General features: G+C 30.8%; 1 protein-coding gene across 2 annotated transcripts; it reads right to left on the bottom strand.

Annotated features, from left to right (window-relative positions):
- Nucleotides 1–4,060: 4,060 nt before the first annotated feature.
- On the bottom strand, nucleotides 4,061–12,743 carry LOC101255028 (phosphatidylinositol/phosphatidylcholine transfer protein SFH9). Of its 2 annotated transcripts, none has more exons than XM_019215769.3 (16): nucleotides 12,291–12,743; nucleotides 12,108–12,189; nucleotides 11,690–11,987; nucleotides 9,728–9,827; nucleotides 7,875–8,141; nucleotides 7,713–7,790; nucleotides 7,523–7,624; nucleotides 7,391–7,440; nucleotides 7,189–7,288; nucleotides 7,005–7,097; nucleotides 6,825–6,917; nucleotides 5,919–6,006; nucleotides 4,827–5,206; nucleotides 4,663–4,737; nucleotides 4,438–4,583; nucleotides 4,061–4,309 (listed from the first exon to the last, which is right to left on the bottom strand). In XM_019215769.3, exons 2-15 carry the CDS (start codon nucleotides 12,112–12,114, stop codon nucleotides 4,533–4,535), a joined length of 1,782 nt encoding a protein of 593 aa, XP_019071314.1. In that variant the 5' UTR covers nucleotides 12,115–12,189; nucleotides 12,291–12,743; the 3' UTR covers nucleotides 4,061–4,309; nucleotides 4,438–4,532. The 2 variants fall into 2 exon arrangements, with proteins under 2 accessions (XP_019071314.1, XP_019071313.1); XM_019215768.3 differs by having other exon boundaries at nucleotides 4,405–4,583; nucleotides 12,291–12,708.
- Nucleotides 12,744–16,978: the final 4,235 nt, after the last annotated feature.

The raw sequence follows: 16,978 nt of genomic DNA on the forward strand, positions 1-16,978 counted from the left end.
GCCAAATGTATTTACTAGCATATTAATAGTTACTAAATTTTATACTCTAACTGCTAATGATTCAATTTGAGTTGATGTCCCAGTAGGATAATTAACTAATACAAATGAGTCTAATTAACACTTAAAACGTAGTATATCAATCGATTCCAAAAATCAAATCCTAGAAAAAAAGAAAGCAAATGATCAAGATTATTACAATATGAAAGAATGTTCTGAAAAAGAGCAACAAGACATAATAATTGATTGAACCTTGGAAGAGGTTCATACACACCTAAAAATAGAGGCGGATCCACGATTCGGAGGCTAGAGATGTCATATCATTTAAATGGTAGACAGGTCGGTTCTTCATTTTAGGTTATGATTCGGGTTATTTAGTTTTCTCGATATTTATGAATATATTGATCAAATATACATCTTTAGTAATGTTTCTTTTTCTTTTAAATATTCTAATATTAAAGATGTACACTTATATAGTCTGTTTTTTGATATTTTTTTTAGAAATACGAGATCTTATTCTCTATAACTTTTAGAAAACAAGAGATTTTTCACCTTAAAATATAAATTTGTATACATCATCTAATATCATATAGTTGAGAAAAAAAATAAAAATTATAGTTTCAGTCAAATTATCTCCACTTAGTGTGACGTTAAAAATCGAAAGAATCTTTAAATTCAAAAGCTTTAATATGATTATATACATCATTTAAAAACTTTTCTTAAAAAAAAGCTATTTAAATATATTTTTATTAATATCCTATGTGACGTTAAAAATTTAATATGAATCTATAATTAATATAGAATATCATGCAACACTCGCATCAATTAAATATAGGTAAATAAGTAAGAAGTAGAAAATAAAAAAACTAATTGAGGGGAGCGAGAAACTGAAGCACAGACCGAAAAAAAAAGAGGAAAATAAAGAGGAAGAGCTAAGAGCCCCTCGCAAACAAAGGATAAAATAAAATTATTGTTGTTTTCTGTCGGAAAGGTGCACCACCAGTTGCGTCATTCAACATATGCTTCACTAGGTGGCAGATGTATTCTATATACGATTTGTCACACACATACGCACGCAAGCATATATATATATATATATATATATATATATATAAATGAGTCTAAACCACACTTAAAACCTAGTAAATCAATCGCTTTCAAGAACAAAAATCGTCGGAAAAAATGAGCAAACGATCAAAATGGTTATAATATGAAAAAACATTCTCAAGAAGAGCAACGTGACATAATAATTGATGAAACCTTAAAAGAGGTTCAGACGCCTAAAAATTAATGAAGAAATCTCAATAAACTATGTCTCGGCAATTTGGGTTGACGTCCCGATAGGATAATCATATATTATAATAAGTGGTAAGCTCCAACCTTCAAAGTTGGATTACCATTTTTCCCCTTCACTAAATCAAAATAAATTAATTTATATTTTAAATACTAACATTTAATTACATAATGGTAGAATATGAAATCCAACAACTACAATTTAATTTTTTAGTTATGACATTATAATTATAATTAAATATGTTAAATTTAAATTATAGTAGAAAACAATAATGTATGGAACTCTTCGAATTATGTGATTCTTTGAATTTTTAAATTAACATAAATTTATCTACCAACAATAATGTATGAAACTATTCAAAGTTTGTGATTCTTTGAATTTAGAAACTAAAATCAATGTATCTATCATGATTCAATGTGCCCCATTAAAAATTTTGGTAGGTGAAAAGACAATCAAATATCACTATAAATTTCACTTAATTGCTTCCTAAATCATCACATTCTTTTCTTTTCTATCATCCATTATTCTCTTTTATTCTTCCTAGATTATGATATGAATATATGTCATTAAGAATTAACTGGGGAAAAGAACAAATAGAAATTAAAAGAGAAGCAAGAGAATCTTTCTTACAATATAGTTCAACGGTTAAACTTAACAGTATAAGATATGACTTATATATTTCTTTAGATCATTTTTATGTTAAATTATGATTTTAAGTTTGTTCTTTTTAATTTTGGAGTTCAGGTATGGTTGTCCAAATGAACTTGACATGTGACCCATGTTTTTATGTAATTATGTACTTGCATTATTATGGAAAAAAAATTCTTTGTTTTTGTGTTATTATGCTTTTAAGTGTTATTTAATTGACAAAACTTCTATTAATACATGATGAGTTTGATAATACTTGAATAGTTTATGCAAAATAAGTTTAAATTGAAGTAATTTAAATAAATACATAATAGTGATGTTAGGAAAAATAATAATGATTTTAATATAACTCATATGTGTGTGTGTGTGTGTGTGTGTGTGTATATATATATTATACTAACGTGCAAAGCACATGTCGAGAACTAGTTAATTAATACAAGTCAATCAATTTCAAGAATAAAAATCCTCAAGAAAAAGAGAGCAAATGATCATGATTGTTATAATATGAAAGAACCTTTTCAACAAAAGCAACGTGACACAATAATTGATGAAATCTTGGAAGAGGTTTAGGCGCCTAAAAATAATAATGAGATCTCAATAAACTATGTCTCATCAGGAAAAATATGAAATCGGAATAATATAATATTTTTGCTTCTAATGTTGTTGAAATAATGCAATAAAATGAGAATTTTGAATCAAAATCTGTCGAGGAATATATAATTCAAGTTGAATTAACTTCACCTGAAAAGCGCAAAGTTTACGGACTGATGGTGGGGCACACCTGAAGAAATAAATCTAGTGGATATAAATGGAGTGAGTCTTTGTGGGAAAACGAAATGAGAAAAATGAAGTCATAAGATATAAAACACGATTTACGACACAAGAGTTTCCGTAAAGACCTAATATTGATTATATTGAGACAAATTATCTTGTGGTAGATGTAATCAATTTCAGGTATCTTATAAATTTGATAGTTCATAAAAAACTTGACATATATCTGATGAATGTCGTTACATTCTATTTATATGGTTTGTCTATATATGGTTCAATAGACGACATTTTTATGAAAATTTCTGAAGGATTAAAAATGTCTAAAATGTATAAATATTCTTGTTTGATAAAATTTCAAAAATCTTTATGCAGATTGAAACAATCAAAACGCATGTGGTAACGCCTTAGCGAATATCTATTAAAGAATAGTATAAGAATGACACAATTTGTCCTTCTGTATTTATTAGAAAATTTGAATCTAAATTTTTCCTAATAGCTATATATGTTGGTGACTTTCATAACATTGGAACTCGTGAAAACTTTCAAAAGAAAATATAATGTTTGAAAAAAAGAATTTGAAATGAAAGACTTTGGGAAAACAATTTTGTTTTGATCTATAAATTGAGCATTTGACAAATGAAGTATTTATTCATTAATCAACATATATTAAAAATATTTAAAAGATATTCTACACGGATAAATCACATCAACTAAATGCCCGCTCATTGTGAGATCACTTGGTATTAATAAAAATTCATTCCAATCTTATGAGAATGACAGAAGAATTGGTTGGTATTAAAATGTCATATTATAGTACAATTGATGCATTGATGTACCTTGCGAGTAATTCTCGATCAGATATATCTTTTTTCTAAAAAAATTTTAGCAAAATTTAATACTTCCCCCTACCCGAAAACACCGGGATAATATTAAACATGTATTTTGATACCTCCGACGGACTATTGATATGAGACTCTTGTATTCAAAGAATTTGATTCACAATTAATTGGTTATGCAGTTGCATGATATATATGTTGACCCACTTAAAGATCAATATCAGACAGGTTATTTTTTACATGTGGAATTACAACTATATCACAACGTTCAACAAAACAAAATATAATCGCTACTTCAAATCATGCAGAAATAATAGTTACTGATGAAGCAAATCAAAAATGTGTGTGATTGAGATCAATAATCCAACACATCCAGAAAACATGTGACTTTACTTTAAAAGGAGAGACCCTAGCAACATTATGTGAAAACAATCATGCCGCTTTGCACCACTTCCCACTGGGGCAGCATGCACAAATTTCAAATCATTATTTCAATATATTGTTTAACAATAGGTTTAAGTGGAAGCTGCTAAGCAATATTTTCATAAAAAAAAGTCCGATAACAAATTTGTTAGCTATGCATTAAATTCGCGGTCCTTCTGTACAGAAAATGTGTGAGTTACGTCCAGAACTAGTTGTTCACACGTCAAATATGTACAAATATGAATGTAATCCAACTATAACATCACACTCCCGCCTCTAAAGAAAAATGAGGCAGAGTGCAACACTCTAGCAAAGCTTACTCAATCACCAACTCGAAAGCCTGGAAGAAACAGGAAAGACATGATACTTCAGAGGGAGGGAAGGGAGATGGTAATGTTAATTTAGACACTGAATGTGGAAACTGATGGACATTACCCATTGTGTATATTTCCAGCATGGTCCTTTTACCTGCAAACTTCGTCTCGAGTATATACCAGGATTGAATCCAAATTGTTGACACACCTAAAGATCAACCTAAGGCATCAATGCAGTTCCCACCCAAATCAAGTTTTGTATTGTGAAGGCCTGCCTCTCCGCCAACATGAGTTTGTCACCTGTTTGAAATAATATTCAGTAATCTGCACTTTCTAACCTGTGAGCAGAGGTTTCAGTAAGGCATAGAAGAAAGCGTACTTTCAATTTGTTCTCCTTCAAAGATTCCATGGATTCAGCAAGCTCTACTTGTTGCGATGCTGTTGCAAGTAGTGCCTAAAACAAAAATATTTGTTCAATGACAATTAAATAACTCTACAATTGAACAAAATGAACGTATCTGGAAACAGTGCATAGACCATTACTTTCTTCGTCCTCTGCAAGTCATACTCTATGAACTTTATGCGGTCCATTGAATCAAGCAGCATGTGCTCTTTTTCTGGAGGAATTTTGGTAGGTTTCTTCAACAAATCAGCTACGACGTTCTCTAAATGTTGCAACCTCTGACAGCATGGATGGAGGAGATCCTCCTTTTTTGGGGAAGAAACATTTTGCTCGACTGAACTTGCATTCACTGATACCCGTCCATTTCTCGATCTGTTTGCATCACTATTCTTCACAAATAACCTACCCACACCATGAAACAAGAAGCAAATCCATGCAAGTGATTTGACCATCATATTAATCATCAAGCTAAAGATGGATTTCTCAGGCGACCTTCTTTGTACTGATACAGTAGCTCTATCTGTTGCAAAGAGAATAAAATGATTAGTTTATGAGCCCTTAGTAATGCTTCTTTCCAAAACAAACCAAAATCCTGTAGAACTTCTCACGTAAAAATGGTGAACAAACAAATTAGTGTAGACAAGCTCCCTTTCCTTTTGAAAGTAAAAACGAAAGGATGCACAAGGAAGATTGTGAAAGGCTGGGGAAACAAAACTGCCTATGGTGCAAGCGTTTGGAAGACATCAGAGCTCTATGGCCAATTTCAGCAATAAAATCTAACTGCAGAGTTGAAAATGGGTGGAATACAGCCTTTTGGGAAGATAATTAGTTGGGGCAAGGTACTCTAAAGTTATTATTCCCACATATTTACACTTCAAACCAACAATGGATGACCACTATTGATGAAATGTGGACTACACAGTGATAGATCTAAGTTTTAGGAGAATTTGAATGATTTGGAGGTTGCCAGATTTGTGGAATTTCATATAACACACTCACAATCAGTTCACAGGGATGAACCAGAATCACAGGATCAAGATTGAATATGGTGTCTAGGGCATATGCTACAGAAACAAGGCAACAATGTCCAAAGTAAAACTTGAGAAATTACCCATACCATACAAGTATAGAAAAATGTAATCAGTTGAATAAAACTTGAGAAATTACCCATACCCTACAAGTATAATACAAAATGAAATTCGCTGATTGACCATAGAAATCAAAATTCTTACTTGGAGAATTCAAATGTTCATCTGTAAGCATAGGCCCATAATCTTCTTGAACTAAGCTGCCAAATGAAACAGATCTCCTAGTTGGTACCTAAAGCAATCAACAGGAGCGATATGAATATAGAAATATATCGCAGAAAGACAGAACATTGAGCATATCAAATTCGAGGTGGAAATTATTAAACAAGTTTTGTTTAGTGTTGTAGATCACAATTGATAACCAATTAATGGAGAACCAGATTCTACAAATCTGATTATATCCATCCTCCAGCATATAGGGCTAATGATTTCTCTTATCTCAAAAAAAAAAAATCAGATTTCTCAGTTTAACAAAAAATGAAGTATAGTTATTTGGTTAGACATCACATCAAGTCAAAGCTTTTTTTTCTTTTCTATAAACGATCAGTAAAATAATAAGAAGTTACACTATTGTTTTATATTGAACTAAATTCTTGGAGGAGAAATTTTGTTTCAAGTGAAAAGGTCAAATTTTGGGACAGAGCGAAACTGGTAATTTTTTGTTGGGGCTGGAGGAAGTACATTCCTAGGGGATACTCCTCTGGAAAATGCAAAAACATTTTTACAAATTCACAAGGATGATGCATCTGTCATATCTTTCTTTGCAGGGGATCAGTTTTATGCACGATTAAACAATAACCCCTTCTGTGCTATTTTTTGTTGTTAATGAGTGTTCATTCAGTTTTCTCACTACCTTCCCTTCAATAATACAGGAAAGTTAATATCACACCCTAGATAACTTTCCGGTCAAATTCCCAATGTATATTGCAAATGATGATGAAATGGCTTAGCAAATTGAGGTAACTCGAATGTAGATGTGTTCTTAACTTGGCATAAGCATAGATCAGAAGCTGGTACCATAAAAAGGGCAAACAGAGACTTGTTACTCACTTTGTCTGAAAGTTGTTTTGATTGCATGATACTGTAAGCTGAGACCCCCACTTCCACATCAGATTCTGCCGAACCAATCTCATTGCGTAGTAACTGAGCAGAGAATAATGGTCTCAAACACAATGCATCTAGAAGATAACTGGAAAGGCAGAACATGGTGCAGCTAAGCCACTATAATACCTGTGGAGAAACTGGTTTAATTTCGATATCACTATCGGAGTAGCTTGTAATTCTCCTGGGATAAAGTGCTTCACCATGTAATGCATGGACCAGCTGCAAGAGTTTTTGGCATCATAAGTAAGAAATGTCTTGCAACAGATCATTACACAAAATCCTAAATATCATTTCTACAGATAAATCACACCTTCATCAGCTCTGGATCATTCCAGGGTCCTTTATCAGACCTAAGACACCCATCTGGATTTGGGCATGAGCAGGTTCCTCCAAGAAAATCTGGCAATTGGCTGATCACAAACCAATGTACATAATGAAGGAATTAACACAGTTTACTCAATAACCATACTTTGACAATATAGAAAATGACATTTTATCAACCATTCATATACCTGGGGTCTATGACTTCTGCTAAGTTGCTCTGGAATTTGTTTCCCAATACCTGACAATTAAACAGAGTCAATCATTGTGAGTTCACATGACCCTTAAAGACAACCATGCAGATAATAGAAGTGTTCCTTTACATGAATTTTTGCTGTTGTCTTTGGATCAAGAAATCCTTTTGCAGTATTCCATAGAAATCTAAATCCATTTCCAGCATTGACAATAAACATCTGGTGCAATGTCTGCAGAATAAAAAGTTATTAGCGAAGGATCAAATAATTAAAAGGAATATTTAAAAAAAATCATTTACTCTTCCAAACTGAAAGTAACCTCTGGATAGTTGTCGCCATCTATCTTTTGCATGCGCATGACCAAATCATGGGCAAGTTTCCCAAAACTCCTCCAATTCTACATTATCACAGAAAAGATGTTGTATATCAAATATGGAAACTAATGAAATTTAGGTTGAATATCAAGTAACTCAATACTGACCAGTCCTTGAACATCCAAGATTGTAGTAGATGAATCTATATGCCTCCTAGCTGCGATCGAACATGCTGGAAATTTTTCAGCAAAAGTCCTTTCAAACCCTTGGATGTGATACTTTAAGAACCTTTCTATTGTGGTAACGTTCATAAGTTTAGTAGGTTCAATCTTGCCAAGTCTTTCAATATAGACGGGTCGTCCCCCTCTGTCTACACCATGGTAACCATGAGGGTAATAACTCTGAACTTCCTCATATTCCTCATAGGCAAAATCCTAAACATTTCCAGAATATAAATTAGAATTTAGACATCTAAAGACAAGAACATGTGCCTAACATTGAATTATCAAAAGCTGTTTGTCATGAATGCGTTTAAAATTTGGGACAGCAGGAACACTAAAAGAAGATGCACAGAGAGATGAGCATAGATGTACATATCTGATATCTGATACTGCTTAAGACTGACTTAGGATTTTAAACAAAAGATTGTTGTAATTCATTCAAGAAACATAAAAATATGGCAGGGTAGAAGAAGGACAACCTCACTATAGTTTGACAAACTTTACAAATCATAGCATTAATGATGGAAGTACTTTTATTTTGTGAAGAACATATATAATAGCATTTGACTCTGAAGCCTTAAAGCAACAACAACATGCCAAGTGCAGTTTCCACAAGTGGGGTATGGGGTAGAGTGTACACAGACCTTACCACTACCTCGTGGAGGAAGAGAGGCTATTTCCGAAAGCAAATCCAAGTACCAAAAGTTCTTTTTTTAAAAAAAGGCATGGCCAACAATAAAATAACAGCTCAAGTTCCACAAGAAATAGTGAAATAGAATGAATGGTGTCATGCAGTTTTCTCGAGAAGTATCAATTGAAACCTGAATTGCAGAAATACAAATTTGGGTAACCACCTTGTAACAAATATGAAAAAGTTGATACAACACACCTAAATCCCAAATTAGGGTTGAGTATATGAATCTATCATCCCACCTGTCATGTCGAGGGAATTCATCATAATATCAGGCACCATCAACCTACACAGCCTTCCTTCTTTACCGGAATTGGGGCCAACAATGGTTTGCACATATGTAAATTTATCACAGCAATGACAATGTAGCCACAAATTTTCCAACAATATCAGCTATAACTCAATCCCAAGCTAGTTGAGGTCATGAATCCTCATTATCATATGCTTCATTTGAATCCATAATATTACAATATTCCATACTTAATACTTATCTAACACTACGAATTCTCTAATATGCTCTAGTGATTATATACTAAGAGTACTCTAGTTAACAGTACTCTTCAAGTTGATATCACCTATACAGATTTTCAACTTCCATTATTCTTTCTATTGCTAAAGCTGTCTAGATTTCAAGATATATTATACCCTATAGATGATTGTCTTCCATATAGAAAAGTTCATAGTTTAATATCAATTGTTGAAATCAAATTATAACAATGTCAAAGCTCCAGACAATTTACTCGCAACTTTGGGTAAAAGGTGGGAAGGAACAAATATAATAAAAACAAGATAGGAAAGGGTCAGCAAATAAAAATTTTTATGCTGCATCAAGATATGATAGATTTCAACTAGTATTACATACAAAGAAGCACTAAAAATTGGAATACTTGGGTACATTGGGTCCTTCAAGATGTTGCTATTGTTCTAAAGATGTCAAATACTTGAAAAACTAAGCTATAAAAAGATGTCCAGAAATGTTTAGCAGGGGGCTTTGATAACCTTTATACCAACCATCATCATTTAGTGTACAGTTGGTGAGCAACAAAGCTTGCTGTTTTCTAGAAAAAGCAAAATAGAGCAACATGCACACAAGTGCAACAGAACCTACCTCTATAATTGTGTCTACTCCTTGTTCTTTCCTCCAGTTGAGCATTTCAGACCACATTAGCATGGCCTTATCAAGGTCAAATTTCCTTGCTTTTAGGAACCTGAAACGGAAAGATGCTCTCAGCATGAAAAAGAAACAGCTTGACTAGAGAAACTGAATCATATTGTCTTACCGTGAATGAAAAAAGAACAATTCTCTTACTGAAAACATCTATATTTCAAACTATTGTGAAGGAACAACAACAATATACCCACTGAAATTCCACAAGTGAGAGTATTGTGAAAAAAGAGTAGACAGGAAATTAAGCAAATATATACGTTTGAAGAACAATTGTTAGAGATATAAGATTTGATAATCAAGAGGAGAAAGAATTATGTAGAGATACTTCCAGTAGATAAAATATCTGGAGCAACATTTAATTTATCTTGTCTGGCATCAAAATATGCTGCCATGAGAAAATATTGAGACCTATTTCTTTTGCTATTGTTTAAGTTTCAGAATTCAAGTTCCACATTGGTACACAAAGAATAGGTCTGTACCAAATATAATGGTCTAAAACCCATGGTCGCCATAAAGAAACCTCCTATTGGTAATTGATAGGATTTCACCAAATAAAAGGCTGTAAACATGAAAACTCAGTATCAAGCTTGCCAAACTCTTTAGTCTTTTTGTTGAGATGAATGCAAGAATTTTGAAAATAAATTAACCATTGTATTCCATGAGTATTGCCTTATGCTTGCATTTAGACAAGAGACCCTAGGAAAAGTTTTAATTAGTCTAAAAAGCTCAGAGAAGTCCATTTCTAATCCTCAAAAACGCTATCTCAAATTATTCACAAGTTACATGGATTATATTCAGGAAGTAAAGTTAAATATTTGCAGCTAGAGGATTTAAAGTTATATAGCCCACTAGGATTTGGATAATCAACAGATGAATTCTGTTTGGAAATGGATAGACAAGGAGATATACTGATCTAGACAAGAAAACAACTAAGGTCGAGCATCTGTGTTCCTTAAATAGATAAAAACATGTGCCCACACCTTAGGTGTGATATCTGAAGTAGTATGCTAATTCATAGAAACAATCTTATATATGGACAAAAAGCTCATTAAAAGGTTTCTATTACCCAACTTCAAGACCCTTCCACCATCTGTACCTGATAATCTTAGGAAGAGACGAGATGCTTCTATAACACTAATGAATAAAAAACTTCGGTACTCTTTCCTCTTCTTTTCCTTACCTCAATGGCAGTAAGTTAGACAATTCTTCTCCCTCAAATTTCTATCAGCAGTCAAAAGAAAAGAGAGATAGACTAAACTGCTTGTTCTTAAGCTCTTTACTGTCTTACTTTCTCAAGAGAAATGACCCTTCACATTGGAAACAACCAAAACATATTAAGGTCTTTATTTTCTTTAAACCTCTAAATTTACTTTCAGGAAGATTAAGCTCAGATCAAGTATCCAAAAAAGGTATAGTGACCGATGGCATCCAAATGAATCCCCCAAGATCAACTGATTCACCCACAGCATTGGAGGGCGGAGTCTCAAAGAACACGAATTTAATTAACAAAGGGAGAATTGTTCCATGAATCTGCCCAAGCTTCCTGTGCAACTGCATTTCGAAACTTCCTTAGCAATATATTTAAGAGCCCCTCAAACATGTGTACTGTAGATTAATATCAACAACTTGAGTTACAAAACTACATCTACTAACTACAATAAAGTAACGCTAGTGACTATTTCCCCAACTGGATTCGATTGCAGAACTTTATGAAAGGCATGACCTTGCATTGCAATCACATTTGAGACTTTGTTTACAGACAGCACCTCCAAAAGAAAACTTGTGTATTGATGTTTCCTCCATCTTTTGTTTTACATAGTTTTGTGTATTGATGTTTAATTTTGATTTTATGCAACAGAGCATAAAATATGGTTAAATTTTTTCAGCTGATCTGCAAGTTACCTCAACATAGTATGATAATCATCATGTCGAACCGGAAGGAGATCCTTTTCTATCAAGGCCTGGCGAAATGAATTCACTGCCTCCTCTTCTTTCTCGTCTCGAAAATCTTCCGTTGAAATGGAAGCAAATCGGCAATGAGCGACTCGTTTACTACGTCTTTTGAGTGAATGCGTTAACTTTGTAGAAGCACTCATTGCCTTTTTTTTCAAAGATCTGATTCGAGTTCTTCTCTTCTCATCCTCAGATGCCTCAAAATAATATCTTTTTGTTCTTTCGTGATCGTGAATCCCAACAATTTCTATATACAACCAAAAAAAAAAAGGAAAAGGAATCAATTCAATTCTCCAATTCGTTAAAATCCGAATCAAAATTACGTGCAGCTGAATCCAAATTTGACATAAAATTCAAAAAAAAAAACCTGGCATTATGTTTGTCAAATCCAAATTAATCCGTGATTTTGCATAAACCAATCCAGCAGAAATCAATACAAAATTTCAGATCTTCAACAAAATCATTGAAAAACAGGATTAACAATCGGGATTAAAATCATAAAACCGAAACGTTTTTTATATGAATTCATCCATTTCATGTGTATGTATACCTTAGGAACACGGAATGTAGATGATCAATTGAATTCTCTCTCTAGCCTTTTGCTTGTATACAGTGTACGTACGTGTATATAAATATATATTAGCCAAAGCTTAACTTTGCTTTGTGTTTACTTCTTCTCTCTTCAAAGTATATATATATATTTGTGTGTTGTGGGCAAAGTACAAATCTCGTGAAAGCGTTACTTTTTTATTTCGACGAGGAGGAAGGGGAGTGTTTCTCTCACTAGGATTTCTTGTGTTTCTCTCTCTACAGAGAGATGGGTATAAGGGCATTGGAATTGTCATTTAAAGATGGAAGTTGCGTAAAACGGCCGCGTCGGTGGTGGTGGAACGATTGCTCTGAGTTCCGCCACATTTTGCCTTTTGGCGCCTGCTTTTTTGGCACTTGTCAAATTTTCAGATCGATCCAATCGATTAAATTTGAATTGTGCATCATAATGTCCATTTAGATGTGACGTTTTCAATAGATCTATATTCATGACTTGAATTCGAGACATCTAGTTAAGAGTGAAGGTTAAATTTGTGCATCATATCTCATGTCGATAAAAGGACGTGTTGTTTTTAATATACCCTAACATATTTGGTGAAGCATGAAGTTTAAGAAAAAATTATTACTCCCTCCATTTCACAAAGAGTAGTTTAGTTTGACTTGGTATGAAGTTCAAGAAAATAAAGAAGATTTTTAATGATGTAATTCTAAATTAAAGTTATTTTAGATATACAAAATTATTTTTTAATCTTATTATCTTAAATATGTCAAGTGAAAAAATGTTATAAAAAAAGAAAGAGATTATTTTTTTTATAATCAAAATATTCTTATTTGAATATTCTTCATTAGCTAATTAGTAATTACTTACTATATCTTGTAACAAATGGTTTGATCGAGGTCATAATAGCGTAATTTTATTTAACTAATATTTAAATTTAAAGTATGTGATTAAAAAAAGTATCAAAATAAAAGTGAAGATGGAAGAGCAAGAGACATACTTTTTTGGAGAAATTTCTTCGCTCATTTTGTTATTCAATACTCACGATGTCACCTTTTTAGTAGGTTAGATTTGACTGTTCTTTTTCTGTCCAAATGTTTTTATGTTTTAATAGGATTATAGTAATTTATTCTGTCTCAATAGTACTAGAAATAATTTTCTTCCCTAAAGTAGTATAATTATATAACTATCATAAATATGATTTACTATATTTACTTCATTATATACAAAAGAATTCAAAATACCAGAATCAAATAAATCAATTTTTGTCTAGATTCTAAAATATATTTCTTAGCCTTTCCCAAATAAAAAAACTTACTGTTGAAATTTAATAAGAAGTATTACTGCATATAAAATTATAGTCAAATATATTTAAAATATATAAACAAAAAATAATATTTGACTTCAAAATAGATATAATGTCACAAAAATGGTATAATAGAGCATTTTTTTCTTACTAATTATTTGAATTTCTATTTTTTAGGGAAAAAAAAGTTGCAGTGCGTAACGTAGTAGTACGGCTTTAGGTAATACATCGTTGGCAAGCAAAGGGGTCCCACTCCCAGAGGCTGACTTTTTTTTTTTGGGCATATTTCCGTTTGTGCCGTTCCGTTAAGAAGACGAACTTTTTCAAAATAAAAATAAAATATCATTTCAATTATATTTATTATTATTATTTCACTTTATAGTTAAAATAATTCTATATTATCTCATTAATTATTTCACATCAAATTTCAAATTAAATTTATTTTAATACACATATTTTGACAAGATCTATTAAAATAGGGAGAGAGGCAAGCAACATAGAACATATATCTTGATTACATGTGAATTACAAAAACATGTAATTGGAATATTGGATACACAAAGAGTGACGTGCGAGAAAGTCAAATACATGTGAATCCACTTGGATACAATATATCTAAAACATATTACACTTAATTTTAATCCATGACTCAAAGATATATGTATCTAGACGAGCAAATGCATATCTATTCAGAGTTCAAAATCTGATAAAATTCATAATATTACATGTTAATGTGAATCCAAGTAATTGACTTCTAAACTAATAGAATTTCTTTAAATCACCCCAAAAAAACTTTTATTCATCCAAAAATAATGTTATCCTTAACAATTAACTCAACCAGCTAACTATCTGAATTTTCACCTCGTCAATAACAGATTTGATTCTCCCAAAATCCCCTACCCCTACCCCAATTACTTTTTTAAAATAAAAAAATAATAAATAAAGTATGATCCCATGCTAGATTCAAGCATATATATGGCGTAGGGGCCAGTCTCATACCTAAATTATGCTTTGTTTTTTGTAAATTCCACTTGCATTTGTTAGGTTTCTGGATTTAATTCTTTTCTCTCATGTATGTAGTATTATTTCCCTTCACAATCTCTTTTATAATTAAAAATAAATGATACCTTCATATGTATAATAAAGAATTATTAATTTTAAATCTTGTATTTTATTCTTAATTACATGATTTTTATATAGCCACATCAATTTCATGGTAGGTTTAGAATCACACTTTCAAATTCTTTTTTAAACCCTCACATAAATGAAAAGAAAAAGGTGTTTTAGAAAGCAAAAAAAAAAGGTTAAACATTCTTAGGAAATATTTTAGTGTTTGGACAATTTATTGGAAGAACCTATTTTGGTTAATGTTGGTGAAAGTTGAAAAAAAAATCATGTTCTAATATAGAGAAATACACTGTTTTTAGACAAAAACATGTCATTTTCAGTCTTGTAACTTTTTTATAAAACATATATTAAAGTTAGGCTGGCTCTTTCTTTAATAAATAATAATTAGTACTCTCTTGACCTTAATTTTAATTGTTAGTTTAGTGAGTGGAATCATACATGTAATAAACTTTGTGATGCAAGATAACATTATTGCATTATAACATCTGTTAATTATATTATATACTACTAATATATAGGAGTTAGGAGTATTAAATATTAAAATTAAACAAATGATTGAAAATTAGTACTTGTTATCTTATCGAAGCCTTTTCTTTTCTAGAAACTTATATAATCATATATTGAAATTAAAAAAATTGATGGATTATACTTTTGTGCACATGGGGTAGGTGTCACTCTAATTATGGTATGTGGGTTGGATTCTTTAATATTATTCAATTTATATCTCTAAATGAAAGGCAATTGGCTCTTTTTTCTATGGTAGGTCATGACGTTTATAATTTTATTTTAATCATTTAGCATACGTATAGAGTTGAAATTAAATTCACAGTTTGCATACAAGCAAATCTTCTATATGTATGTGACATTTATTTGAGAAATAGTTCGTGCAATGATTTGTTTTTCTCAAAAAAAAAAATAAGTTTCATAACTCAATATTCTACATTGTTGAAATCAATTGACCTTCTCATATTGAATCACGTCCATAAAAAGTAATAATCAGTTTGTTTGTTCATTAGCTTTTTCTCATTCTTAACCCTAATCCTTATGAATAAATATATTATTTAGGGTGTAGAAAAATATTTTTTTCCGCATTAGGTGACAGATAAGTTTCGTAAAATACTAAAACATTTTTTGTCTTTAAAAGATATCTATATTGTGGACAAAGAAAGTTTATCTACTTTGTGAAAATTTCTGACAATTAATAACGCAAGTCATGATTTTTACAAATTCGCTTAAAAATCTTATAAAAAATATTTATGATTTAAATATTACACTTGCAAATACATATAAAAAAATTTACGTATCTTAATAGTGTTGTTCAACTTGAAGAATGATAGTTTATATACTCCTTTATATTTGAAAAAACAATGAAATATAAATCATATGATTGTAATTATAATTTTTGCTTTTTCTTGACTCGTGCAATGTGAAATGGTACTCGAATATCCTGGATTTGGTCCCCTCCAGCTACTCAAAAACATTTATAATTGGACTAAATTTAATTCAGGAACTATTTTAATTAATATTTTTTTATCAAACGGTCCTTAATCAATAAGTATATTTTGCTTTTCCTGCATGCATTCACATCAACTAAATATTGGATATTTATATAGTACATACTCTAGTATTTTATTCATAATATTATCATTCAGATATTTAAAATATAAAAGAGTTAAAAATATTTTTAAATTATATTAAATTAAATAACAATATTTAAAATTAATAGTTTGATCTAAAATATATTTTATCGTTAATATTTAGTTTTAAAATATCCATATTTTTATGTAATTCTTCAAAATAATTCTTTTTTTCATATAAATATATATTCCTTTTCAAACACGTTCTTTTCCAAATGATAGTTTTTTAAAAATTAAAGAAAATTTTAATTTATCTAAATAAAATTAATGATGAGTTATTATAATCTTATGTATATGATCTATTTTATCAATTTAAATGATAAAGTAAATTTTTTTTATTCTTAATTGATAAAATTAGATTGAGAAAATGAAAGGATTATTTTCTCCTTATTTATTAAGCTAAAATAATTTTGAATTGAAAGAAACAAGAACAAGTTCTTTAATAGTAACATTTTTACTAGGAAAAAATATGTTTAAAAAGAAAAAACACGGACTAATAGATTTATTAGGAAAATACATTTTGACCCATTAAGTCATAATAAACACAATTTTAGACTAAACTTTTAATAATACAAATATTTTTGAAACTGTTTATATGACAAACATTTTGAACCAAACTA

This window comes from Solanum lycopersicum, chromosome 9, assembly GCF_036512215.1.
Source record: "Solanum lycopersicum chromosome 9, SLM_r2.1".
In the NCBI taxonomy this organism is placed as follows: domain Eukaryota; kingdom Viridiplantae; phylum Streptophyta; class Magnoliopsida; order Solanales; family Solanaceae; genus Solanum; species Solanum lycopersicum.